The sequence below is a fragment of the Crassostrea angulata genome, chromosome 3 (assembly GCF_025612915.1).
Source record: "Crassostrea angulata isolate pt1a10 chromosome 3, ASM2561291v2, whole genome shotgun sequence".
Classification (NCBI taxonomy): domain Eukaryota; kingdom Metazoa; phylum Mollusca; class Bivalvia; order Ostreida; family Ostreidae; genus Magallana; species Magallana angulata.
Genome location: NC_069113.1, coordinates 13,748,726 through 13,776,723, shown reverse-complemented (window position 1 = coordinate 13,776,723; position 27,998 = coordinate 13,748,726). Strand labels below are relative to the sequence as shown.

General features: G+C 35.5%; 4 protein-coding genes, 2 long non-coding RNA genes and 1 other non-coding gene across 7 annotated transcripts; 2 read left to right on the top strand and 5 right to left on the bottom strand.

Moving 5' to 3' along the window:
• Positions 1-779: 779 nt before the first annotated feature.
• On the bottom strand, positions 780-1,843 carry LOC128175710 (guanine nucleotide-binding protein subunit beta-like protein 1). The gene is made up of 2 exons (XM_052841535.1): positions 1,552-1,843; positions 780-1,411 (listed from the first exon to the last, which is right to left on the bottom strand). The coding sequence occupies exons 1-2, from the start codon at positions 1,841-1,843 to the stop codon at positions 780-782; spliced, it is 924 nt and encodes a 307-aa protein (XP_052697495.1).
• A 563-nt stretch (positions 1,844-2,406) lies between these two features.
• LOC128177585 (probable methyltransferase-like protein 25) lies at positions 2,407-7,125 on the bottom strand. The gene is given in 8 exon segments (XM_052844352.1): positions 2,407-3,048; positions 3,178-3,324; positions 3,572-3,739; positions 4,038-4,162; positions 4,590-5,532; positions 5,890-5,911; positions 5,913-6,537; positions 7,021-7,125. Coding segments are annotated over 7 exon segments (2,052 nt in total). The 5' UTR covers positions 6,473-6,537; positions 7,021-7,125; the 3' UTR covers positions 2,407-2,961.
• Positions 7,126-7,811: 686 nt separating this feature from the next.
• On the top strand, positions 7,812-9,870 carry LOC128177820 (uncharacterized). The gene is made up of 2 exons (XM_052844690.1): positions 7,812-8,021; positions 9,333-9,870. Exons 1-2 carry the CDS (start codon positions 7,947-7,949, stop codon positions 9,645-9,647), a joined length of 390 nt encoding a protein of 129 aa, XP_052700650.1. The 5' UTR covers positions 7,812-7,946; the 3' UTR covers positions 9,648-9,870.
• Positions 9,871-11,610: 1,740 nt separating this feature from the next.
• On the bottom strand, positions 11,611-13,227 carry LOC128177639 (uncharacterized). The gene is made up of 2 exons (XR_008242860.1): positions 12,675-13,227; positions 11,611-12,060 (listed from the first exon to the last, which is right to left on the bottom strand). It is a non-coding gene; the product is annotated as an uncharacterized LOC128177639 (long non-coding RNA).
• Positions 13,228-13,473: 246 nt separating this feature from the next.
• Positions 13,474-13,545, bottom strand: Trnad-guc (transfer RNA aspartic acid (anticodon GUC)). The gene has a single exon. It is a non-coding gene; the product is annotated as a tRNA-Asp (tRNA).
• A 1,275-nt stretch (positions 13,546-14,820) lies between these two features.
• On the top strand, positions 14,821-16,157 carry LOC128177384 (uncharacterized). Its single transcript, XR_008242830.1, has 2 exons — positions 14,821-14,868; positions 15,338-16,157. It is a non-coding gene; the product is annotated as an uncharacterized LOC128177384 (long non-coding RNA).
• Positions 16,158-21,730: 5,573 nt separating this feature from the next.
• Positions 21,731-27,678, bottom strand: LOC128178220 (transmembrane emp24 domain-containing protein 10-like). Its single transcript, XM_052845277.1, has 5 exons — positions 27,402-27,678; positions 24,272-24,392; positions 23,773-23,843; positions 23,437-23,563; positions 21,731-23,078 (listed from the first exon to the last, which is right to left on the bottom strand). Exons 1-5 carry the CDS (start codon positions 27,579-27,581, stop codon positions 22,957-22,959), a joined length of 621 nt encoding a protein of 206 aa, XP_052701237.1. The 5' UTR covers positions 27,582-27,678; the 3' UTR covers positions 21,731-22,956.
• Positions 27,679-27,998: the final 320 nt, after the last annotated feature.

Genomic DNA, 27,998 nt, shown 5'->3' with positions numbered 1-27,998 from the left:
CCCTTTCATTCGTAACAAACTTTTTACCCTTTATGTTGTATTTTCAAAGGTTGTCAGTCAGATAGAACAGAATATGGAGAATTAAAATCGATATACCTAAGTAGTTTAAGACAACAAAAATATTGTACATTTGACAATATTATCTTTCAATGAATGTTTAAAATTAGGGTTAATATATCTCTGTCTCATTGTTGAATGTTTTTTTAATTTAATTATTTTGAGATGTTCTGGAATGGAAACTTCTGTGAAGCTGAAGAAGATGTGTTTAATCTGTGAACTGTCTGAAACTGACCAATTTGTTGAACAACACTTGTTTTAATAGAAAAATGAAAATAAAAAAATAGCAAATAATAATGATGTTTCTTATTTCACATTTTATTTTTAACTCCAGTATTTATAAAATAAGGGGAGGAGACAAAAAAACTTTAAAATTGGATGAGAAATGTGTCATTGTTGAGGCTAAAGATCCACGTAACCTACATGATATACATGTATACAAAATCAGTAAATCTTCCTTAAATTAATGATCCATATAAAGGGAGTTCAATAACATGTTACATCAGTGACTAAATCTTCCAGTAAATGGTATGTAGATTAATTTTAAGACCCACATGTCAACACCACTCAATTTTCAACGAATCGATGAGTTGACCTAAAGATCCATGCTTTATTACATGTGATGTTGCACATTCAGTAAATGTTGCTTTCAATTCAGTTCATCTTCTTTAAACTGTTGTGTTGATCTTGGGATCAATAGTTCAGCACCTGTTGCATTCACTTCAGTATATCTTCCACAAACTGATGTGTTGATCCTTAGACCCACATGCCAGCATATTATCCCGGGAAAAGTCCAGACACTGCACGCTGTCCTTGTGGTAAGTTAACACAGCTAGTGGCCTCAGTTTCTTCACACCAAAGATTCGCACCGTATGATCCCAGCCAGCAGTTGCAAATATTTTATGATCACCACGGATTCGGATATCATTAAATCCAGGGTTTTTTATTTCTAGGCTGCTGCCTTTCATAATCTGGTTCTCTGTCCTGTTCCAGGTAAATAACATATTGCTTGGAGATCCGCAAACTCCAAGGTTAGCTCCGGAACTGTAATCCTGACACATCACACACTCCTCAAAGAATTTTGTCCTGTCCAAGATCTCTGAATGTTTGCTATCCCACAATCCAATGCTACCGTCTTCATATCCCACAAAGAATTGAGAAGAGTCAGCGATAGACTTGATGGACATAGTCATTCCAAGCTTAGAACTAGAGTCAAAGAGGGATCTCACTTTCTGAAGAGATTTTAAATCATACAAATCAATTGCAGATGTTTTGTTACTTGGAAGGGCAAGTAAATTGTCTTGCCTTAGTATAATACCCCCACAAAAACCCATGGCTGATGTACGGATCTCACCTACAATATTAAATAACTATTAGTTAAACTATCCTATAATAGTAAAAACAAATTCTTGGAGTTAAAAGAAATAATCTACATATATTTTAGACAAAGAATTGAAAAATTCATTGTTGTAACTTAAAGGCAAGTAAAATTACCAGTTTGTTCCCAGCTTCCATCTGCAGCCTTATATGTATGAGCCACACCATCTTTCCCAAAAGTCACTAATTGATCACTGCTGATGAACTCAATCCACAGCACAGACTGCCCAGGGCTGGTCTTTAGGGTCCCCTTAGACCGGTGGGTCTTCAGGTCCCAGATGTGGACGGTTCCATCCTCTGACCCCGAGAACAGCTGTTGTGTAGAGGGGTCAGAAAACTTGAGGTAAGTGATGGGACTGCCACTCCCCCTCAGGGTAAAAACTGGGTCCGGGGGGCCAGGCACTGACATCATTCTCTTTAAGTCCCTACAGCAGTATCAGGTGTGAAGGATACTGGTAAAATAGAATCAGGTGTAAAGTATAACTTTAAAGAACTGATAGTGTCAATTAACTTCACTAGCCAACTAGTGACAATCCACAGCGTATCTCTATTCACTGTGGATCGTCGCCCTTGGTTGTCAAAAATGCAAGTGTCAGCTGTATCAAGTAAACATTTTATTTTGGTTTTGGCACTAGTACAATATCACTATTTGAAAAAATGTTATTGCACAAACTGTATTAACATCTTATAAGTTCATGAAACAAAATTGATATGTCAAGTTGGTTCTTCATATTGATATGAATGCTAGATAAATCTCTTAATTTTAGCCACAGAACAAAGAAAAACAAAAATAAGAGGTTTATACAAAGTAATATATATAAAGTTCTATACTTTGTATCTACCGTCTACCGGTATCATGATTTGCTATGGAAGATGACTTTTCATTTAAAGAGCAGCAAGATTTTTCCTTGTCTTTATCAAAGTCCATTTTTTGGTAGTTTTTTTTTTTTTTAAACAAATGACATAACAACATTATGGCATAAAGTTCTATGGGATGTCTTCACAGTAATATCAAAAGTCCATAACCAGGTTGATATCTTCTTTATATTCAGACAAGTATGGGAATGTTAACGTGTATTCTTGATTATTGGCAAACCAGAGTTGATGTACATATACAGTTACAGAGTTTTATATACAGGTTCCATCTTAAGCAGTGCAAAGATCTAGTGCACATATAGTCATGTGCCAGGACATTTTTATTCATCGACCATAATATGAACTGGTTTGTTTACCCATCACCTGTTTGTTAGAAGTTATTTTACAATGAAATGGGTTTTTCATATTTTGTTGTAATACATGTCATTAAATAACTTGATATATGACATCATATAGTGCATCTAGTTGCTTTCAGAAAATGTTATATCTGTCATCAATAACTTAAGAGAAAAAAACGAGTAAGACAAATTTGCAGAATACAGCATATTTTATTATCACAAGCATTTTTTCAACAAGTACATGTATCTGTGACTAGAGACTGAAGAATTCAGATTTTTAAATTCACTGAAGTCCACAATGATTTCTATTTTTCTATTTTTTCACAGAAACAATTCCATAGCACCTTGGGGAAGTCACAGGATCAAAGAGCTGTATCAGTTTGACATCTTGTACACATTCCTACAAATTAAAAAGGTGTTCATTTAAAAAAACAATCTTTTAGAAGACTACTATTTTCATCTGCACGTATAACAAAAATAATAGTGTGCCACAAAGGGAGATAACTTTGTTATGCAATAGTTGAAATACCTGCTCCAATAGGAAACAAAGCCGGTCCAGAACAACTACAGCTTCAATGCATGGGGCCAGGACAGTTTTCAACTGAAAGAATGCAGCAAATTTCTTCTTCTGGTCCTCATACTTCTGACAGTAGGAATCAACTAGCTCCTCAGTGATCTGTTCAAAATATAATACATGTACTCTTTTGATGAAAGTATGCATCTACAGGGTACAATTTTTTTTATTATCTACTCCCAAAAGAAATATAATAAAAGTAAATGCAATAACATGTACAAAATCTTCTGCAAGAAAAGTGAAAAGATACATTGCATTTCAATACATATTCATGTACACATGTACTACAAGTAGTTATTTTTCTACTCAGTTTTTACTTAATTGATAGCAACAGGTCAGTTAAACTTACTCCATCAGTTGGCAATTCCAATTTTCTGAAAGCCCTTATCACATAGTCGAACATTCCCTGAGACTTTTGATCCAGTTTACGCAGTCCTTTCCAGTCACTCCTCACATAACCCAACTGATCCCGCAGTATCACCTGGAGTAACATCCTAGGGAACTGTTTAGCAAGCACCTGCACAATGAGAAAGTGATACAAAATGGCTACAGTTACTTAATACAATGCACATGTACAGTGTACATGTATATGAGTGGGATGAATATCCACAATTTGACCACAAACTTCATGAACAACCTCTTCTCGCTGATATTTATCATCACACATCACTCTTCGATTTCCATATAATGAATTAAATAATAACTTACTCTTTGAATTAATTGTGTAAGTTCTGGAATGGCTGTTTGCAAATAAATATTGCAGTGTCAAATACTGTATATTTTTAACAATAACTTGGACTTGTTCTGTACTGTACCTCAGTGTCTTGTGCACGCCTGTTGACAGATTGGGAAGCAAGGTTTCTGGCCTGTCTCCCTATTCCTACTTTATTCCTCTTTAAGAATTCACTCAGAGGAAAACCTGCCTCTTCAACAGCATCTTCTGAAACATGATGTAAAAAGTTTATTTCTTCTAGCAATTTGTGTTCTCAGAATATTTACATGACTGTGTCACAGTTGAACTACGATATCTCAAACACTGATATATATCTCAAATACAATGGATATGTCAAAGTGATTTGTAAGTCCCAACCACTTATTTTTAAAGTATTTTACCCTTGATATTTCAAATACTCAGATATCTTGAAGTTTTTCTACAGTCCCATCTAGTTCAAGATAAGGAAGTTTGACTGTAAATGCAAACATCTCTATGAAGTTGCCATTTTCAAGTGATATACTATTGTTTACTTGATTACTACTGTATATGGATTTAATACAGATATCTTAATGGCATAATAAACATTTACCAGAAGACTGTTATCTATAGAAAACAAGACTCTTTTGAAATGAATTTTAATTAAGTGTGGTACCTTTTTCTTCAAATGGGCTGGTGACAAACTTCTCGCTCATGAGGTGGTAACAGCATGCTACATTACATAAAACTTTGACATTTTCAGAGTTTACAAATAATCTCAAGATGTTTGATCCCAAAGCACCACAAGTATGAAGTCCTGTCAGCATTAGTCTGGACTTCTCCTTTATTGCCGAGCTCTCTGTAGAACATGAATCAACAGGTAGACCTGCTGTAACTGTGTGTTCTGTAGACATTTCCCCTGTATTTTCTTCAGGTGTTGATCCAGGTTCTGGTTGTGTGGACTTCAATGTCAGGGCATCTCTCACTATTTCACTGAGATCAGAGTCGATGTTGATATATGTTGTGATAGGGAAATGGTTAGCCTTGAGGGCTGAAGATTTTGTGTTCTTTTTTACAGGACTTTCCATTGATGCACTGTCACTGCCAGCAAATTTTGATTCTTCCTTGACTTTAACAACAGCTGAATCATTTGCCTCCACTTGACCACTCAATATTTTCTTTGTTTTAATACATGAAGTTTCTTGAATTTGAGAAGGTGGATTTAAATCTAATCTTTCATCTTTTTCAGAATTTGTATTGCCATTTTCTGATTTCTTCTGCTCTTCAAAGAAATTTGAAAAGTCATTGAAAATGTCATCAGGTATATCTGAGATTACATCACTTGATTTTTCATTGTCCTCTTTCTGTCTAAAACCTCCAGCACACTCTATTTTCTTCAATTCCTTTTTCTTTTTTTTACCTAACTTTCCCGGAATTGCTTTTTGAGCTCGTAAAATTTCATTTCGAGTAAGTCCCTCCCATTGTCGAGACAAGATATCTGCTCTCTTTGAGGCCCCCTTTGTGTTGATGGTCTGAGCGTCTACCCCAATCACAGAGAGTTTGTGCTGGAAAGCCAGGTGTGTACTGAGGTAACCCTTTCCACTCCCTAGATCTACCACCTGAGCAGGTAAAAAAGAGGAAGAAATCATTCCTCAATTTCAGAAATAAATTTACATATATTTAAAAAAAATGACTGTGGAATCATCAGAATTCATGGCGGCCAAATTTTTGTTGACTTTGTAGGTATCCCTCACCCAAAGCTAAACATTCCAACAAATTATGAAACAAAATTATTTTTCATGATATGTACAAAAGAACTCGCAGTATTTTGTCCCTATCGACTTTAAAAAATAAACCATCTACAAAATTAGGTCCTTCTCCATGAATTTTAACAATTCCAAAGTAATTAAAATTCAAGGCTGAATATATTTTAAACCTCAAGTTTTACACACATGTAGGATCTTAAAGCTACTCACCACATCAATGTCATGTTTCCGACAATTTGTAACACAGTTCTCCCATCACCTCTACTTCATGAGTTTTCTTATGATTCATAAATGTGGAGATAAAGACGCGATCTTGGGGAAGAGTTTTCATGTCACTATCCAAATCCTCTAAACTTGAAAGAATGTCTGAATTTTGAAGAGAGCACCTCTGTGCATCTTGTAACAAGGATTGTAGGTTTTCATGAACCCAATTAGGAGGAATTGTCTGCATCTCAGATGAATAAATATCACCCCTTCTGTCAGTACTGTTTGAAGCTTTCTCGAGATAGTCACATTCAAATTTCCACAGGCTCGGATCAAACTCTTTTGTTAATTTCTTGTCTGGTCTCTTATCCTCAATAGTCTTGGTTTGATTTAAGAGTGACACTAGGTCGCATGCACTTAATGAATCAAGTTCCTTTCTGATGGGTTCCGTAAGAAATTTATCCCAGTGATTATTGAGAATAAAATCATTTGAATGACAATTCACAAGTGGAAGATAATTAGATAAAAAGTCCAAAATCTCCATTAATTTTATTTGAACTGATCTAAGTCTGTCCACTTTGTCATCCATTATACCCAAATTGATTTGATAATAGGAAGAAAATAATGGTGAATGGTTATTCAACCAATATTGATCTGAAAAAGAAATATTTACTACCGGTAACAACACAAGAGACAATAATTGCTAATTTACTCTAATAGGAAAGGAGGAACAAGCATATTGATCCATTGAAAATATATGGATGGATGGGAATCAATCCCAGGACCCCTGCAACACTAGTCAGGAGCTCCACTACTGAGCTACCCAAGCTGATATCCACGGTACATTACAATAAAAAATGTTAACATCAAATCATCAATTTGAACTTGAGATAAAATACTCATCTTAGTTCACAAATTATTGCTGCAAGACATCATTTACATAAATTCTCTCTACCAGGGCTATTAAATACCGAAACGTTTTCTTTGGCTATAATTTATGTTTTAAACTTATCTTACCAGTTGTCGAATTCGCATTTATCATGTTTACAACTGAGCTGTATATTATTCAGACTTTATTCAAAATGTATGTAACACAAATACATAAATAATATGTCTATTATTTTGTCTATTATTTACCTTTTAACGAAGAAGAACTAAAATATATCCGTAATCACGTCAAAAAAGAAGAATCATTTTTGTCTATAAATTTCACATGGGCGCAGCCATATTGTTTTATAGCGCATTATCGAGCCCGATGTGAAATGTAAGATCGAAGTTGTTCCCAAAAGATGTTCCGAAATTCAGATTACTAAAACACCTCATATACATATGAACACGAACTTATATTTCACACATTAATTAAGGTATATATTAATTTTAAGGAATCAAATTGAAAGTAATTGTGAGATTAATTTATAAATTTTCAAAGTAATTTTTCAATTTCTTATGATAACACGATTCTTCTATGCTCTACCGCATATGATGGGTTGTTATATCAACTGGAAGTGTTTATGATGACTTTTCTTTTAAATAAGAAATTAAATTATTACAGAATAAGTGATACACCATTCCCCCCCCCCCTCTCTCTCTAAATCATATTTATTTTTTTCAAAATTAAATTAATACCACAATATACAACAAAATTCAGGGAAATATAATATATTCATAGTAACTATGAGTATACATGTATATATGTTCCTAGTTAAGTTGTGCTCCTCTTTAGCTTTACCTATATTTTAATTTTGTAAATAGCTCGCGGTGCACATCAAAGAGCGAAAAAGCCTAGCTTAACAATACACTCATAATTAAAATGCAAATATATAACACTTAGACATTGCCGTGTTCTCCGCAGCTCGAGATAAGCGGAATTGTTTTGATAAAAAGTGCGAATATATTTCGAGTATAAATAGCACACATTCGTATATGCTAGATGCAGCTGTGAATATGTTGTTGTCAGGTCGGCTTATGTTAGGAGAGAGCAAGTTCATGTATCAAAGCCATAGTATGGTTACACGGAGATGAGAAGAGGGGGTCTGTCGGCGGGGGTGAACGCTGAATAACGGATGGATCCACCTAAAATCGTCATCACTACAGAGAGACTCAACGGGGGCTCCCTCATACGCAAAACCTCCATCCGAGTGAGTAGTTTTTTTTTTCTTCTTCTTTTAATTGTGGAGAGTTTCTCATAAGAGTGTAAATGCACACAAAGCTGTAACCGTGCATCATCTCATCCCTCAGCGTTTCTGTTCTCGTAAAACACAAAGGAATGTAACTATTTTTATTCCAGGTGTTTCGTAAATGCTGTCGCAATTAGACTGTTATTATTGCCTGTAAAAACACAGACGGATAAATCTTAAAACCTTTAATTAATTTAGTAATAACTTTATCCAACTTCTAAGTAAGATGTCAAATCTGTAACTAAGAAAACTATTCTAATCAGCTATTCAGCTCCTCAAGAAATACTAGTAAGCGGCACTCATTACATGGCTTTCAAACACAGGCACTTGTTTCTGAGAAAAAAAATTTACCCTATAGTATAATATTATTATACTATAGGGTAAATTATTATACTATAGGGTAAATTTTTTTTCTCAGAGACAAGTGCCTGTGCTTTCAAAGCATCCCGTTTATTCATTATTTTAGATATCACTTTAAAGGTCGTTTTGTTTAATCATAAAGTGGGGAAAATGATTGACTTAGCTTTTAAAAAAATTGATATAATTGTATGATCTATATGCTGTTATATTACAAGGCTAGGTACCCAGTGAGCGTTGAATGATCTTCTGAAGTTTTATTTCATGTATAATCTACCAATCCAACCAAAGGGGTGAATTGCGCGTGTCTTCGTGCATCTACTCAACTGTTTCGTGGCTGCACTTACTATTGTATGTTTAGAATTATTAATGAAAATATAATCTTTAACATGCATAATCCAACACATTCTTTTAAAGGCTGTAATAAGATATATCTTAATCCGGGGTATTCACCGAACAGTCAAAAGATCAAAAGTACAATTAATTAATACGAGAGAAAGAAATCTTCACTGAATTTGAAATTTATAAAACAAAATTGTTTTCTTGGTGTTTCATGTATATTACACAGGAGAAACGGCTAAAAATGTTAAGTTTATTGCAACTACATGTACATGTGCATATATATACTTAGAAGTCTGACGTCAGCCCGCGTGCAGTGCATGGAGTTCCTGCTAAATAATTTTATAAGGCCGACATAATAAGATTATAAAATAAGACACAAAAAACCACCAATTATTAATATTTTAGGCTTCGAAATTATCGTTTACGTTCAATAAGATTTATTTAAGCAATATTTCGATAAAACAATGTATATGAAAGTACCGTATGAACGCTCAATTTGTTACACAGAGGCACATATTTTACACCCAAAAAGGGTTACTTTTCATATGGTGATATTACTCTTTTCCATTCCAGAGAAGAGTGTCATTAAAAGAGGACAGGCGCCAGGATAACTATGGCAATCTGACAGGAACTTACGCCCGCATCAAAAACACCATGCTGCTGGACCGCGGGGTCCAAAATAATTTGGAGTCCCTGCAGGAGCGATGGAGAATGATTATGTTCATGTACGATGACTGCGTGGAGATGGTCAAAACTAGACAGCAAAACCGGCTCTGCAGACGACAGCTGAAACAGAAGTGTGAACTCATCGCAATGGCCATCGTTTACTCTACCCTGGCCATACCAGTGTTCATGGCAGTACTTTTGGCCTATGTTATTTTCCTTTGACCATGCAGTTTCATTCTCGAGGATTATATAGCCATTCCAGGAGGTTTATTCAGTTCAACCAGAACATATGTGGTGATTTGATTCGTATAATATACGTGAATGTAAATGTACTAAACATTTTGGAGCATCACTTGTCCGTAGTATAATTGAGTATGTTTAAGAATATGTGCACTGTCACTAAAACACACCTGTTGTTATGAAATATATATTTGCTTTTTATGAACTCCATGGTTTCAATTTTTTAGAACCATTAATACGATGCAACAAACAACATAAAACTTCTCACATACAGAATCTAACTATTAGTATACAAATATAAATACATACTTTCCACGGCAGAAATCTGACTACAAGGTTACGTTTTCCTGGCGGAAGCTGACCATGTTTTACATGTACAAGAAAGCTTCTCTAACGCCTCATTCTAATTCTAATGTAATATACAGTTCTATTGTTGTACAGCTAGGTTCAATCTGAATTAGTGAACGTGCAGCTGAAAATCAACGTTTTTGTTGCTATTATCACAAAAATTTCATATGCCGGTATTTTGCAAATTCTTATTTGAAGCTCATAAAATTGATCTATTTAACCATTAAAATATATAATAGATAAGATAAAAGGTTGATCTAAAGCGACACACACACCAAAATAACAGGTTTTAAAATAAGGCAAATGGTTTAGGCAATGCCTGTTCATTTTACACTCTAATTTAAAAGATGTAATAAGATACATTTTTAATCCCTATATGTATATTTTAAGGGGGATGTCCGGCAACCTTCTACATATGTGGACCAAATATGTAAACTTTACTTAAATTGACTTCTTTATTTTAAAATCTGACCAAAACTCTTGTCAAGAGATATGCAGCATCTGGTCGTATAACTGGAAATATTCTCACATTTTAGTTAATTTTTTTTTTTTGCATTATAGAGTATGATAAAGTTTAAAAGTTCTAAACCAGGGATAAATGAAACAACACACGAGTGCAATTGGGAATTGATGGTAGATCTAGACAAGAAGTTTGTCTTTCCAAACATTGTAGAAACAACTTTGCGACCAAGATAAAACAATAGTTTTCATGGAACTGGCAGTACCATTGGAGAAAACTGCGACGAGACATACCAGAGGAATTGAAGAGTCTGAAATACGCAGTCCTAATCGCAGACTTCATGAGAATGATTTGAACGCGTTATTGTTTCCTGGCGAGGCTTCCCGGCTCAGTCAGTGTGGAAAATCTTCCAGTGTCGACAGCACATAGGGCTGCACAGCAAAACGTAAGGATGCACGCAGCAGAGAGCCCATCCAGCTTCGTATGACACAGACAAGACGAGTAGAGCTAGATGCCTGGTACCAACGAGTAGTGGCTGGCCATCACTGCTGACCCACCAACTGGAGAATGTCATGTTCCAGGGTCGAAACATCCGGGGATAGTTGGCGACCATTTGAGACGCCGGTACCAGGAAGAGAAAGTGGCAGAATCAAGTCAGGCATATATATATTGAATGCCAAGGAAAAGCAGAAAAACTTTCATTGGTCATATGGACAACTATTAACAGACAGGAAAGACTGGATGGCTACCAGGGAAAATTGGTAACACTGGAGAGACAGTTGGCTGCCAGGAATAGACTAGTGACGGGTATAAGGTGTAGCATCCCTTGCCACAGCCTTCATGAGGGGACACCGAACCAGCTATAGAACGCCATAGAGAACAACGCCCCCCGGGGAGGCGAGGCTCAACAGGATGGACGAAGTGGAAAAAACCCAGAACCAATCAACAACTATGAGGAGAGTTAAAACAACACTGGATGATGGAAACAAGATGCAAGTGTCGTTGAAGAAGCAAGACGTATGGGACCAATGCGCATATACGACTTTAAAACAATGTGTCATATTCTAACGTCATACTTTTAGCTAATGAAAATTCTAGAAAAAACACATAATCATAATGATCCATTATGATGATCAATGTTTTGTAGAAATAAGTTTATTAACCTTTATTGTACAATAATTATATCTACTGTATATTTGTCATTTGTTTAATATTATGTCATAAACATATAAAAGAAAAGATTTGGCACGGCAAATGGTACAGTTACATGCACGAGATGAGTATACATGTTCAGGTATAACAAAAGATGGAACTATCATTTACACACGGATTCCACAACAAATTAAAGCGTACATGAATAGTGGTAAGTATTTCTAATTCAAATGTTATTCATTGTATAATGAATATCTTCTGTCGTCTTATTCAGTTTATTCATAAGACGGTCCCTTTTATTTTGCAGATATCGCAACCGAAGTGCTTTTGCCTTGTATCCCAGATAAAATCCTAGAACAAATGTAACTCCCGCCAAAACCAGGGCTGTGGAACCGGACACTTCACGCAGTCTCCCCATTTAAACCTCCGCGGAAACTACAATACAATCGGAACAGGTTTATGACCAATATTCACTTTTGCTGACAAAGTTACGTACGTAAGCATGCGCGGATCCAGAAAATTTTTCCAGGGGGGGGGGGTCCGAAGGATAATTGTGTTTGCCAGGGGGGGTCCGAGGCATATTTTCGCGATAATTTTACTATGTAAATTTAATAAATTTTCATTTTCAAGGGGGGGTCGGGACCCCCCCCCCCCGACCCCCCCTCTAGATCCGCGCATGCGTAAGGAAGAGGACTGGGTGGTATTGGTCATTTCTACATTATACATATATTAATCTCCTAAAAAATAAGAGCTTTGTATAATCTTCATGGTTAAATATATGGATTTTTCCTTTATTAAATGACAGTTTAGTTAATGAGATCGCACATAAATATAAAACTAGGTCATATCTGATAGATAATTTGTAGACCACCCTGACCCAGCCTCCTTTAATGAAAGTAGAGCTTATATTTCTGAACTCTCATAGTCAAAGGGACAACTACGTAGTACGTACTACCCCCTTGCTATGCCTGTCCACTTCACAGAATAACTTCCCTAGAGAGAAAAAAGAACTCCATTACCAAGTCTATGTAGATCTAAAACCATCATACCTAACAGTAACCAACAGTCGTCCAACAGAATATCCACGTCTTAGTTACTGCTTTGCGACTTGCATTCACCTTCCATGCCGAGCGGAAGTTTATACTTTCATTTTGATAAAACTGACACCGATGGCGGATCCAGCGCTATCGCAAACACCCCCTCCCGATCCCCTTTGAGGGTTGAATGTCTTTTATTTTCTCTTAGGGCTTAATTAATTGGGTTGACATAATGTGGGAAGAAATTACACAAGCACTTGCAAATAGTCCGACAATAAACATTACAAATAAAACATAAGGCTAGTGCCTGCGATTTCAACAAATAGATTACTAATGTTGTGCAACTTTGTGAACGCAGTCACATGTACATGAAACTTGTTTTGTAAGTTAGTTTTGATGTTTTCTGAAAGCACAACTTTATTTACTTATACATCCCATATTGCTATTGAATTTATTATAAACGTATTTTCCCAAAATACACATCTACAAGTAAAATAACTATGCATACTACTTGGATGGACACCGATATCTAACGTTAGGCTAAAGTTAAATTTAACCCCTTAAATCGCAGAATGTTTATCGAATACAGTAATGAGAAATGAAAATCGCGATTTTGTTCATCGTGGTAAATGTTATTAAACATGTATAATCATACTGAAATTAATATAATTAAACGGATCACGTAAACTCGGTAGTACTGAAAATAGTAATACTTTATTTTAACAGAGACATACATAACATTTATGTGTCTGGTTTTACACAGCAGTACATTTTTGTGTAATCGTAAGGTAAGTAGAAAGAAAAACATTGCCTCCCCGGCGGGGAATCGAACCCCGGTCTCCCGCGTGACAGGCGGGGATACTTACCACTATACTACCGAGGATTGCATATTTGTGGGAGGACTAATACTATATTTAAAGATATATATTCTACATTCCCGAGGGTATCCGAACAATTTTGCATTCGTATACTTTCGGATAAGTCTCGCTCAGCTGTCTCCGTATATCTCCGACGAGCAGATTTACGGAGACAGCCGAGCGTCTGGTCGAACGAGTGTGGGGTGTTGACTGAAATATATACGAAAATGTCATATTTTGAAATAGAGTTTGGAAAGCGAGGTCTCGACATTGAAATGAAAGGAAAAGCCTTATTTTGGATTGTAGCAATTTCATTTCTGTCCGGTGTAACGGTTGGAGTATATCTTGAAGCAAAAAAAGACGTGTTGAAGAAAAGATTCAGAAAGAACTAATTACTTTTTACTATTTAGGGACATCGATATCAACAAAAACATGACGTGAAATTATGTGATTTTTATAAAATGATTCAATACATTGCAGGAATTAATACGAACTATTTACAGACGATCGAAAAACGTTGCGTCAGTGAACTTTTGAACAAAAAACTATTTTATAGTTGGAATAATATTCTAATAGTGTATGTCTGATGAGTAAATTTTAAAAGAATTTATAAACACAAAAAATTTACAATCATTGTAATTCCATGTGGGGAATGAGTGTGACAAATTCCTTATTCGTTCATAATAGTCTCAAGTTCTTTTCTTGGGACCTTTGAACTTTGAAAGGAGGATTATTGTTGTACTATAGGAGACAGGATTTAACTTGATATTTTTAAAAAGTCAAGATGTTATGATAAAATAAATGTTATCACGCAAAGGTATACATTCCGTATCTGGTTTTTTTGTTTACCTACATGTATATACAGTACACATGTTCTATGCAGTCGCATGAATGTCGATTTCGCAATAATTACCAACATGAAGTTGACCTGTACTGGAAGAAATTATCAACTGGTATCATGAATATTTGATATACATACATGTATACTGTCGGAATAGTCGGAATAACTCAATTTAATTAAGTATTTACTAGTGTTGATCATGTATCAGGAATTTATAATACAATCTTATCATATATTTTGCATAATACAAGTGCATGTATGTACATGAATAATTTGATTGGCAGATCAACTACTATACTTATTATGAATATCAAGATACCGGTGTACGCTAGCTGTGTACTGTAATCATTTCCTACCTGGATCTATGCAATAAAAATATTTTTGGTAACTTTTCACTAAGTTAATTTAGGAAGTCCGAGTATTCCCCCCCCCCCCGTGGTTGGGGGGGGGGGGGTGCGTGGGGGGGGGGGATGGGTCCGGACCACATGGGGGCCCGTGAAATATACAGGTACATGTATATTCTTTTAAAAACATTTCCCTGTCTCGCATTGAGTACAAGTACCGGTATGTTTAACACACAGGGGCTTGGTTGTTGGATAGTGAATTTCCTACTCTATTTATTTGTTCCCGAAGAAAAAAATGATTAAAATTGGTAATCTTATGTGTATTTCTGTGTACTGCAATAAATAAATTCACTGAAATCCCCCGTTTCAGTCATGTTAAAAAAGTGTATTCAATGTACATTAAAAAAAGTACTTTTAATGTACATTGAATACACTTTTTTTAACATGACTGAAACAGGGGATTTCAGTGAATTTATTTATTGCAATACACAGAAATACACATAAGATTACCAATTAGGAAATTCACTATCCAACAACCAAGCCCCTGTGGTTTAACACACTCTGAACAGGTTTCCGATCATGATTAACGATTTTCCGCCTTGCCGATGTTGTGCTTGGTGATTTCTTTTAAAGGTTACAGTACGTCATGAGGGGTGCCGAGTGAACCAGATCAGGGCGCTGTCAAAACAGTAGTGGACGGTCGGAAGCGTTTAGACCAGGAATAAACAACGAGTGCTTGATTGGAGAATGTCAGACTTTGAGATAGAGATCGGGAAACATGGACTGGAAGTGGAAGCGAAAGGAAAGGCTTTGTTTTGGATTGTGACGGCCACGTTTCTAACTGGATTAGCAGTGGGGGTGTATGTAGGATACAAAGGCGGACATAAGATCGACAAATTCAAGAAACGGTGATGCCATGGCCTGTATACATGTACATATGAACATCTGCATCGCTTACTCGTTTCTCCGACTCCTGGCTTTGTGAAGGCACTGAACTGTTCCACTTTCATACATGTATTGTACATGTGTATATATGTACAAGCACACACATGTGTCTATACACATATCAAATGTAGTGCTTTGATCAGTTGTGAAGAATGAATCCTTGTTAACAAGGGGTCCTTTCCTTCCTTGATCATATTTCCTTCATCTAAACGTGAAAGAGTAAATTCATCATCGTTTTTCCGCAGAGGAAGAAAGACAGGTACACAGACATCTTGTGCTGTATGAGAATGCGTGTACAAGCGTGTTTGTGGTGTCTTGTGCGACTGTTTCATGTGCCCGGATCTTTTAGTTCATATTCAATTGAAATTTCCTTTTATGTGATATGTTGCGAGTAACTTTATATTCTGTACAATAATCTTATTTTTCCAATGAATAAATATTTTCAATGTTTTCATTTTTGTTATAGTTGATGTACATGTATATAAATCATAGTAAAATGAAAATTTGATACGTGTTAGTGTTCTAATGAAATGATAAATAAATCGCTAGGAGGTTTTAGAGGTAATCCCTAGCACACCTCAGTTGAGCTGAGAATTCTATAAAGTACCGTAAAATAATTTTTCACACCAAAAGGTCACTAGTAAAAATTATGTAATCGCTTCTGAGACGGACTGCATTTGGCAAAGTATTTCTTCATGAAGATGAATAAAATTAATATCGTTTTTTTATTTACAAATACCTCAAATTCACCGATCAATATGTAGAAAATATTATTAAACGTGTCAAAAAATACCGACAATACGACTCTACACAAAGTATTGAAGGAAGTCGTATACCATTTATAAGGAGATCTAGATATATCAAACACCCCCCCCCCCCTTTAAAAAGAGATGAGGGGAGATGGGAGGAGAAGAAAAAAGAGCTAGAGCCTGAGGGACGGTCTTTAATGAACTATTACAATATTTAAAAAAGGCCCAGGGGCTTCATCAGAACAAGCACAAATAGACCTAATATCAAACACTATCTAGGAAAAGGCATGCGGTATTCATTTTTGGAAAATGACCATGCATTTACGAGGGTGTATCCTAATTAATTTTTAACATGCCTGTGGAATGTGGAATGACATTTTGGCAAATTGTGACCTTTTATTTATTTTGTGTACCTTTATTGCGCACTCCATAAACCATGGTGGTATATCTTTTAATACTTGGCGATTCAAAAGGGACGTAACCCCTCTATAGCTGTATCCACACGTGTATTTTTCGCGAATATCGTTAAAAATGATGGGCAATATCAAATATTATTATGAAGCAGATTTGCTTCTTGAACATATTGTTTTAAATTGCACTAGCAAGCTGATCAAAATATACTTATATTACCTAATCCACTGCGCCCCTTTCAATCTTCCTCTGCTTATTCGACCGGACTTACCTCTCTCCAGGTTTTGTCAGTTTTCTTGCAGCCCCATACTAAGACTTTTCCTTGCCTTCCTGTTTCGTTGTCCTTGTGGGTTCCATTTTAAGACTTGCATAGTGATGTTTATGTTTTCTTCCCTTAGAGCATGCCCTATCCCGTCCCCGTACAGCCTGTGTGTTCTAATGCTTACTTCCACAGGATGGTGTTTGGATATCTTCTACAAGTCTACATTGTTGATTGTATTAAGCCACCTTTTCTTTAGGATGTTTCTCAGGCACTTCCTCACAAACACCTGGGTTAGTTTCATGTACGTTGATGTTTCTATCCAAGTTTCAGACCCATAAAGGAGTACTGACTTCACGTTGGTGTTAAATATTCTGAGCTTGGTGCGGATGCCCTGCTTAATGCCCTAGCTGCTCCTCAACACTGATCTTTACATCGCAAAAACTGTTGACTCTTCTTTTTCCTTGTCTTGGTGTCTTCATTTGTGCATCAAATGTACTGACAATACTTTCTACTTAGATTTGTTAGTGGATACCGAGTGTTTCTGATTTTGATGCTGTCAGTTTGCTTTAAGTTGATTCTTATCATTTTCGCCCTCTGTGCATTGATGTAGAGGGGGACCATGCAGGTCACTTGGATGTCACCCTGTTGTTTCTAGGTTGATTGACTAATGTTGAGAGTCCTGGAGGCGATGAGGAAGGGAGCAGATGTCATTGGCGATATCTTAAAAACGTGATGCCAGTGTCCATTGTTTTCCAGTTGAGCTGCTGTAGGCTGTTCTGCTGACCCAGTATATCACGATAATAAAAAGAAGGAGAGAAAGTGGGCATCCTTGCCTCACCCCAGTTTTTGCTGGAAATAGAATTCTTCCAAGGCTCCTCCGTGAATGACTTTGGTATAAGTGAATCCGCCATAAAGTTTCTGTATGATATGGTTACAATTGTGTATAGAAATTTGTAGTGTTCGAGGATTCCCCTGGGAACTTGATGGTCTACACTACCGGCATTTGGAAGTCAAAATAATATTTACACACTGTACGTGATGTACGCTACTCAATACATTTAGCAGCCCGTAGTTGGGATTAAACTTCAATTGCGCTTGCGCTTGCGTCAATTGGAAGGAATTAGACAGTCGGTGTCAGAGAAATTCGAAGATGTTATAAAACTGTTCAGTTTCTAGGTCAAACGTCTTGAAATACTGTCCATGGGTACTAGTATATCGTCTGCAGACATGTGCTGGAGTCTGCATATATATATTTTCCTGATTCTCTTAATGAGATTGGAGAGGTCTGCGACAGGACCAGGGAATTCAGAGCAAAGTTACAATTTTGAGTAATAAGTTGGTTTGCAGTCATACATAGTATGTTCAATGCGCTACAAACTTGTCTCCGCACATATGCATAAAGTCATAAAAATAAGCGTGGAAACTGAATATACACTTGTATATTTATAATTGTTATGGAAACTATATAACTCGTATTTTAATAGATTGTGTATTCACTTTTACCCTAATTTTAATATTCCGCTGGCTGACTTTCTTAGCTTTTTAAAAAGCTTACTTAGTTTATAGTTCTTACGGGGCCTATCTAGTTAACACACGAACGCTATTGTTCTTCTCAAATCGTTTAGTCTACTTCTCTCTTAATCTTCTACAGTGAGATGCGACATAGCACTTTCCTCTCCAGGTGTCACACAGAGAGGTTTCTCCTTTTTCTTGGTAACTTTACGAGGGGCCTTTTATGTCATGTATTGAGACGTTGTCCGTGAACTTTAAGGCTTCTGGAGGTATGTTGGCGATTCCGCCAGCCTTCACATTTTTGAGATGTCTTAATGGTAGGGGGGTGGTGGTGGTGACTTCTGTTTCTGTAATATCTTCGACATTGATGTTCAAAGATGGACCAGACTCTAGATTTGGTTTGTCTGTTGGTGGGCCCCGATTAAGCACCTCCTGAAAATGTTCTCGCCATCTTGGCTATATTGGCTACATCTAACTATACTGTCCCGAGTTTTTGCTTTCACCACTTTTCGCTTGATATTTCGATAATAATAATTACCTCTGTGCTCAAACTACTCTCATCCACTACTATGAAAAAATGTCCAGATTATCTGTTTTGAAACGCCACCTCTACCGCTTCAGGTTTCAATACACATCCCAAAATAGAAAGTCTACGGGGATTTGCATTACATCAGCCATTAATAAGCCCGGATGATAACGTTTAAAAATTGCACGAGGTGTCCCAAATACTTCCGAATGGAGAAAAGATGTAAACTTTTCCCATTATAAATCTCCGTAATAAATTTGTTTTCGTTCCTGTAAACTTTTATGAGTGGAAAGGGATAATTTTTTCAATGAAGATATCTTGGATATTTTCCATTTCATCGATTTCAACTGTACTTCTTTCCCAGGTATGTGTATTTTTATTAAAAATTATCAAAAAGTGATGGAAGTAATAAGTTGGGACAGACTTTAGGTAAGTGTCCCGCAGTTCATATCTTTAACAGTAGTGTTGTTGTTTGATGTTCTACCTCCTAATAGTCTTGTGATGTATAAAGAGATTTGATGTCATCTTTAGTATCTGCGTTTGCTGCTTGATAAGCAAGATGTTCTACAAATTCTCTTATGTCTTGTTTTCATTTAATTCCTTTTCACATCTTTGTCTCTTTTCGCATACTGTTCTGTTGCATGTCTCTTTTTGTCTATTCTTTTTTGCACAGCAAAGATATTTCTTAAATTTACATACAAAAAATTGAATTAACATGGAGTTGCCACCCCCCCCCCCCCCACACACACACACTTTTCTGTCACCTTGTAAAAATGGAATTGGAAATAAGGAAATAAACAGTGAAATTGAAGTGAAAAGTATACCTGCCCCCCCCCCCCCTTCCGGATTTTGGAAAGTAAGTAAAAATTTTTTTTTTGCTTTTCAATATATTTTTGGATGAGTCTGCCCCCCCCCCCCCCCCCCACCACTTTCGAAAACGATGCTGCGTGCCTGCATGATGCTATATTACGACATCTTTAGGTGTTCCCATGTATTGTTTATGTCCTCTTTAATTCCATCAAGGTGTTGTAACTCGCCGAATCTGTTTTGGACTGACAATTGAAAATCTTTTACTGCGTTTGAGTCTTTCAACTTTTCAGTATTGGATTTTTTTGTCTAATTGCTTCAGTTATTTTCTGTGCCAAATAACCCTTATCTTTGTAACTAGAAGATGATGGTCAAAGGATGTATCTGCTCCTCTCTTTGCTCTTACATCTTCAAAGGACGATCTTTATCTTTGAGCACTTTATAGCAATGTGATCTAATTAATTTTCTTATCTCCAGTTGATGACACCAAGGTTGGCAAGACTTGTGCAGAAAGAAAGATCCTCCGATAACCATTCATTACACACAAGTCAGAAAAAAATCTCTCCATTTTCATTCATAACTACAATTTCATGAGGTCCGATTACACGTATTTCTCTTCCACTTCTTTCTCACCCAACTTTAGTTTTCATGTTACCAGTAGTGTTTTAAACAGCTTCCTGCAAGGAGAGATAGAAATCGTCTTTCTCATCCTCATCTCGGTTGTTCGTTGGGGTTTATAGCATTAAAGAAGGGTGTTTTCTGAAGCTCGGTCTCAAACCTTGCTAAGATTATTCTTGGTGGGTGACACAACATTCCATTCCAGCACTACTCTTTCTTACTTAGTAAGCATAAATCCCGCTCCTTCATCGTGAAAATTATCTTTGCTGGGGTTGTTTGAGTGGATGATGGCGTGTCCAGAATGAGATGATTACGAGTTCATTCCTTATGTATTAATTCTATCGAACTTTACCGAGTGCTAGGTTTCAGTGTTATACTGATCCATCTCCTTGGCCAGTTGTTGGCATTTTCCGCTTTGGTATAACGTTCTATCCTGAAGGAATGTTTGGCTGAGAACTTGGTCGACTCTCGCGTCATCTTCGTTAATTGTTTTCCCATTAGACGAGTGTTTGCAACTGTAGTCGTTCCTGTAGCCGTATTTAACCACTGGTGTCACCATGGCCCCGTTAACCGACTTGCAACGTTTCCAGGCTGAAGGGGATGGAGGGGGTGGGAGGGGGGGGGGGGGGCTTGGATAATTTTTAGCAGGTGTCTTCACGAAACTGTTGTTTTAAAACCAAGAGCACAATTAGTCAAATATTATCAGCTCGCGGTGCAAATTACAGGAGTTTTAATAGATCCGCTCCTCTCTCCAACACCTCCGTTAGCGGAATGGAGTACTATTCGCTTTCCCGTATTCCTTATTACTAAAACATAGTGAGGATGAAAAGTTATCTATTTTGATAACAGTATATATGGGCATTTATTTCTTAAATTTTCTTACAGTTTGAATAACGCGATTGATAAATGATTGTAATTTATTATTGTGCGAGTTGTGTTTCTAGTAACGATAACCGGACGTGATCGAGTGAGAGATTTCCATCATTATATGCCATGCACACGGTGATTTTCTGAACTGTTTTAATAGGATTTGTGCCCAGGTACTCTCTTCATTTCTCTGATACATGTTTTCTTATATCAAATCAATAATTGGTTTCTTTACAAGTTGAGGTCAAAAAATAGGGTAAGTTTGGAAACTGAAACTACATATTCAATTTATTTTCCTTGCCTTTAAAATTTCAAAGAAGAGCAAATCATAAATTTTCCATAAAACTTTTATCATTCAATGATAAACATTGACAGACATCTCTTTTATACATTACAAAGAAAAGTCAATTTCCCCCACTATACATTCAACTTTCATCCATTCTTAAGTTAGCAAATAAAAGATAACAAAACAATTATGAAATAGGTATGTATAAACCCTGCATTTGAACTGGGTTTGCACGTAACGAACACTGGGATATAACACAGCGTTACAGGTTAAATATACACAAGTGAAGAATTGGGGAATGTCAACGCTACAGAGTGAACATAATTGAGAGTGTGTGTATTTAAAATCATTACTCTCCTTAAACTAAAGCTGGAGTTATAATAAAGAAAAGGGATAAATTATACCGTAACAACCAAATTCAATTTATATAAGAAGCACCCAACTCCCATACTGCTACATATATAACAAAGAACACATCCTTTCACATAAAACATCCACAGTAGAAGACTTGTACAATTGTTCATGAATACATGTACATGTGTTTTTAAGTGACATGATCTCCTCTCTTTTTCTTTTGATGAAATTTCCCATTCTATTGATTAAATCTGAACATTTCTCTAGTAACGCAATTCAGTAACACTGTAAGAGAATAACTGTTGCATGACATTTGGGAATTTTTGTTGCTTATGATGTTGCACATTTATCATGAAGCACTATTAAGTCAATTCATGTTCAACACCCACCCCTTTAAAGTTAAAAAGCATATACAGAATTCCCAATCATCATACACACATGAATTATGGTTATGAATTTGTACTGGCATGGAACTTTTTGTGATTGACATGCAGCATTCAAATTCCAAGATTATAAAAATTCTAAATTTCAAATGGGAACACCTTTGGTTAACATAGGACTTGCCAACATTGAAAAAAAAATTCACAAATACTGTACATAAAAATAACACCATCTTTACAATGTTGCATCAAATATCAGTGATATATGTACAAAAAACTTAAATGTCTTTTTAACTCCATTGTTGGTATGAAATAATTCAGAATTTTTAAAAACTGGTACTGAAATGAGATCACAAATGACATATTCATTTAGCTTGATATTTTTATGTTACAAAAATAAAACCCCAGACAAACAAGTTTGAAATCGTCCAAAATGCATTTGAAAAACCAAAACCAATTCCACAATATGATCTTAAGTTTGGAAAAAAATTGGAATTTAATAAATATTTTTCTAATAGTCCTATATTGGCCGTGTTCATTCAATGAGCTTCTTGGCCTTGAAGAATCGCCTGAGGTAGAGCACCTGCCAGGTAGCCAGTCCCAGAAGGCAGCACATCGAGAAGATACTGAAGTACATCACTCGGGAATGGGTGGACTCTGAAAACAAGACAACAAGGTTGATACATATGCTTCACATTTTTTAAATAAATTATGAGCTGTCTTGCCACAAAGGTGCAGGCACTATTTTTCATTTTAGCAAAACATTTCTTTTTTCAAAAAGTTTCGAAGCATAGTGACTGACAAATGTGATAAATTGCTTAAACTGAATTTCTAATGCTAGACTCTGGTTGTGTGTTACAGATTCTTATCTCCACACTTGATATTTGCTTTTCTTCTCCAAATCAGTAGTATCATAAACATAAAATTTTTCTAGATTTTATTTCATTTCACATTGATTATACAAAATGGGTTTCATTTATTGAACTAATATTCTTGTTTTGATAAAAATATTCACCATTGGTATCTCTCATCATCTTTTCCCTAGATTTCATATACTCAAAATCATCTACAATTGATTTGGATAGATCTTCCAATCTTCTTAATTCCACTTCTAATGGTTTGAGCTTCTCTGCTTTAGCCAACTGTAATGTAAAAATGTGCACTATTTTTATAGCAAAATCTTCAATAATGAAGTAAAAAAAAATAATATCTAAAATATCTAAATATGGCAAATTGTACTTCTAAGTTCTAACATATTAAGTCTTCATAATTTTTATACAACAGACCTGCAATTCAAAATTTCACACAACTCTAATATAGCTTGATTAAAAAGTTCAAAGGGTTAACAGACCTCGTCATAACTCTTGGCTTCTACTCCATGTTTCATATCTAAAGACACTTCTCTGTCTGGACTCTGGCCACCTTTAAAAAATAAGTAGAATTTCATTGATATGTTATTAACTACCATGTACAATTCACTGATATGATTTCTACAATGTATAATCATCTATCTATTACATGTTTGTTGAGAGTTGCACATTTCAGCAATAGAGCAGCAGCTTGTATTTACTTTCCAGCTTCATTTAACAATCCAGAAGTATGAAAAAAGTCATGGTAGATTGTTATGGATATGAAATTATTATCAATATTATATGGATTTATCCAGTACATGCATGGAACTAGAGGGAGATCAGGAGGGTCTGGATCTCTCCTTGGAAATTTCAAACTTTTTACATTCTCATCACCCCCCCCCCCCCAATTTTTTTTTGTTTTTTATATAGATTCGTACATGCAGTTATAAAAACGAGACCTGGTGACCATTATTCCTTTGTGAGATGCATGGTACATACCCCCTGGCATTCTGTTGTTGAAGCAGACTTCAAACATGTCATACTCCTCAGTCGTGAAGGCAAACTTCCCTTTCTTGGCATCATCCTTCTGATAGAGAATATGACCCTTGGAATCTGTCACCTGTTAGAAATACCGGTATGTAAAGAGAGACTTAATGGAGAACTTACCAACACTAACCAACATTGAAAAGGAAAACATTGTGCACTAAAGATCATACATTTTGTAATGCTTATATCAATGAATTATAAAGCACCTAATCATAACCAGGGAACACTCAAATTGATGTTGATAAAACAGAGTAAATATCTCTTCCATATTGAATTAAAAAAAAATATATTTACTTCAATTATCAATTCATGTGTATGAACCCAAAATTCAACAGAATATAAGAATTTATAATTTCTAAAATTTTAAGTGATTAGTCTAGTGCATAAGGGACTTTCCACAGATATATTCAAATGAATTGAAGAAAGAAAACATTTCCTAATTTAAAAAAAAAAAAAAATAATGTCAATTGATTTTCCCAATTTAGTGGAATTTGGTCTTGTACCAAAACATGATGCGACAGCACAGGTAGTGGAATTTTAAGATATCAAACTTTGACTGCATTGATCCACAAACATGTAATACATGTATAAACTACTGTCTACATGGTTATTTTTGCCCATGTGTTATTTTGCCCTTCTATACTGATAAATGACTTCGCCCTGTCTTAAAATAGCCCAAACACAGTCGTATTAATAGAGATAACTTGTCTTGTTTCAATTCACTCAGTCTTAAATCTGCCCATTGACAACGAAGGTGAAAGGTAGTGCTGAAACGAATGTTCGAATATTCGCGAATGAATAGTAAATTTCTAATATTCGAATGTATATTAAGCATTCGAATATTCGATCACATGTTAAACACCCATATCAAGCACTGTAAACTATGCAGCATCGTGTTATTTTATTTTACTGGGAACGAAAGTAAATATAAAGCCATATATGACTGCCATGCTTGGTAGAGTCTATTACTTAACTCAGTAAATGACTCTTCCGCCATGCGTGTTTACCTTGAAAGTAAAAGCAGGGTTTAGATCGAACGGAGACAAACATTCTGGATTTTTCAATTCATGTCAGACGCTGAAGAAAAAAAATTGCTTAACTGGTTGAACGAGTGTGAGCTACGGAGAGTTAATATGGAAAGGTACATCCAAAGCTTTTTTTAAAAGATACTTCGATATAATTTGTTTTTTTTTTAAATAAACAGAACATTTCCGGAGTTATGAGCGTTATCAGTTTTCTGTTTAATACTATATCAAACATGGCGGAAATATTTGGACTGACTTACGAAGTTACGTATCGGTCTCATCAGAGACATAAATAACATTATTTATGTCTCTGGTCTCATCCAGGAGTCAGGACTGCAGTATATTATTAAAGAAGTAATAACTCTTTTGATTGTAGTTGATGAAATTTTTTTAAAAATCGTTATATTATTATTTGTTTAAAAATTAAATGCGCACCCAATATATTCAATAGATACTCATGCATTAAGTGTCAACTTCGAACTGACATGTTTAAGCAGTCTACACATACACCCACTTAGTATTTACAAACTATCATATATGCTTAATACATTGTCTATGACGTCTATGAATATTCGAATACGAATCGAATAGCACTCACGAATATTCGAATACTGATTTATGGTATTCGTTTCAGCACTAGTGAAAGGGGCAAAAATAAAACGTGGGCAAATATTAACCTTTATATCATAAAAAACAATAAGTTTCTCTGTAACACTTATGTTTTGGATATAGATCATGCAGTACTACGTAGATTCAAACTTCTTGCAGACTGTAATCTAATTATTACACTGATTACAAGAAAATTGTTGCATTTGTGATGGTCAGATTAGATTTATTGCTCGTGCCAGATAGCTCAGTTGGTAGAGCACCTGACTAAAGATTCAGAAGATTTACAGTCAAGTCGTACACAGACCAACTCGTATACAGGTCAACTCGTATACAAAATTCTCCGCATAAAAAAACGAAAGTCAACTCGTATACAAAAATTTCTGCATAAAAAAACTAAAAGTCAACAGGAAACACACAGGTGTCGTACCATGTTGAAAGAAGTTTGGGAAATGATATATAAAAGCGGAAAGTTGGATATATTTTTTTCAAACAAAATAATGAGGAGTATCTTAATTAGCCTTTGAGATGTCATCCGTTTGGAGAAGCAAGAAACAACGCGCTTGTTGTTTTAACAATTATTGTTTTGATGTGTAGAAAAAATTAGCAAATAATAATAATCGGATTGACACAATTAATTATCGTTCATTTTTTTGTTGTAATTTCACATCGTTACCGAGTTTAATGATAATGCACAATTATACATGTATGAATTTTGCAATCTTTGTAATAGTTGATAACATCCATTTTACTCTATCTGTCCTTTTTACGCTGAATTACGGAAGCAATATATAAATAAATTTTATTACAAGAAACCAAGTGTTTTAAGTTACTTTTAAATTTTTTTGTATACGAGTTGAATTTCTTTTTTTTACGCGGAAATTCTGTATACGAGTTGACCTGTATACGAGTTGGTCTGTATACGACTTGACCGGACACCATTCAGAAGTACCATGTTCAAACACAGTCTGGCTGTCAACAATTCTATCACCCCATTACACATTTAATGTATAATTTCTAAATATGAATATTTTTCATTTTAACATACTGAATAATCATTCATATTCCAATTGGGATACATTCCAAATTGTTATTTACGATAGGCCTATAACAGTACCCACTGATCTGTGCAATTTGGTGTACAATTGACTACAATTGTTTACACAATTTGTATATATATGGGACATATTATAAAGTGAGTATAGATCAGTATACACGTTTTTGTCTTATAATGGATTTTTATAACTGCTGTCCCAGTACAAAATGTACAAATGCAGTATTTCAGTTTACAATATGCCACAGACCCAACCAGAAAACAGTCTCATCATGGATGGTACAGTGTACAAACAGGCGTTGAGCGAGGTTGTGCAGTATGAAACACGCTGAATGAACTTCGATGATATAAAGATTCACATATATGATTCCATAAACAAAAACAAAGTTGCTAGTACCAGAAGCTGTGTTTTGTGACCCGGTACATCCGAGAGTTGGTATTCGCCGGTAACCAAAACATCTTTGTGGATTTCCTCCTTTAAACATTTCTTCTGATTTGCTGCCAAGTGAAACATAAGAGAGTCAACTGAAACAACTGTTAATAACACCAACACAGACAATATATGCAGTACATCCATATCTGCGATGTAAATCCCCGTGCAACGCTGAATATGGTTACTCGTAGATGCACGTTTGCTTGCTAACGTGGCATTCGTGATATTCCGTAAAATTCCGGAATTGTATTTCCGGTTGCGTTCAAGCAACAAAGATCGTTCACATAGGACTCGCTTACACCTCTGTCAACACGCGATCACCATGTACAAGATTCTTGTTCAAACTGAGGTGATGGGCAAAGTATATTTAAAGTATAAGCAAGGCTAGCAAAGCACGACTTTTTGAGGTCTTTTTCAGTATCTATTTCATTGAAAACAAGCTTTTAATTTCAAAGGTTTTCTGACGTTATGATTTTTTTTGGTCAGTGTCGGATCGATCGCAGAAATGCAGATTTCACTGATTACTGATTATTGATTAAATTTACACATGACATACATTAA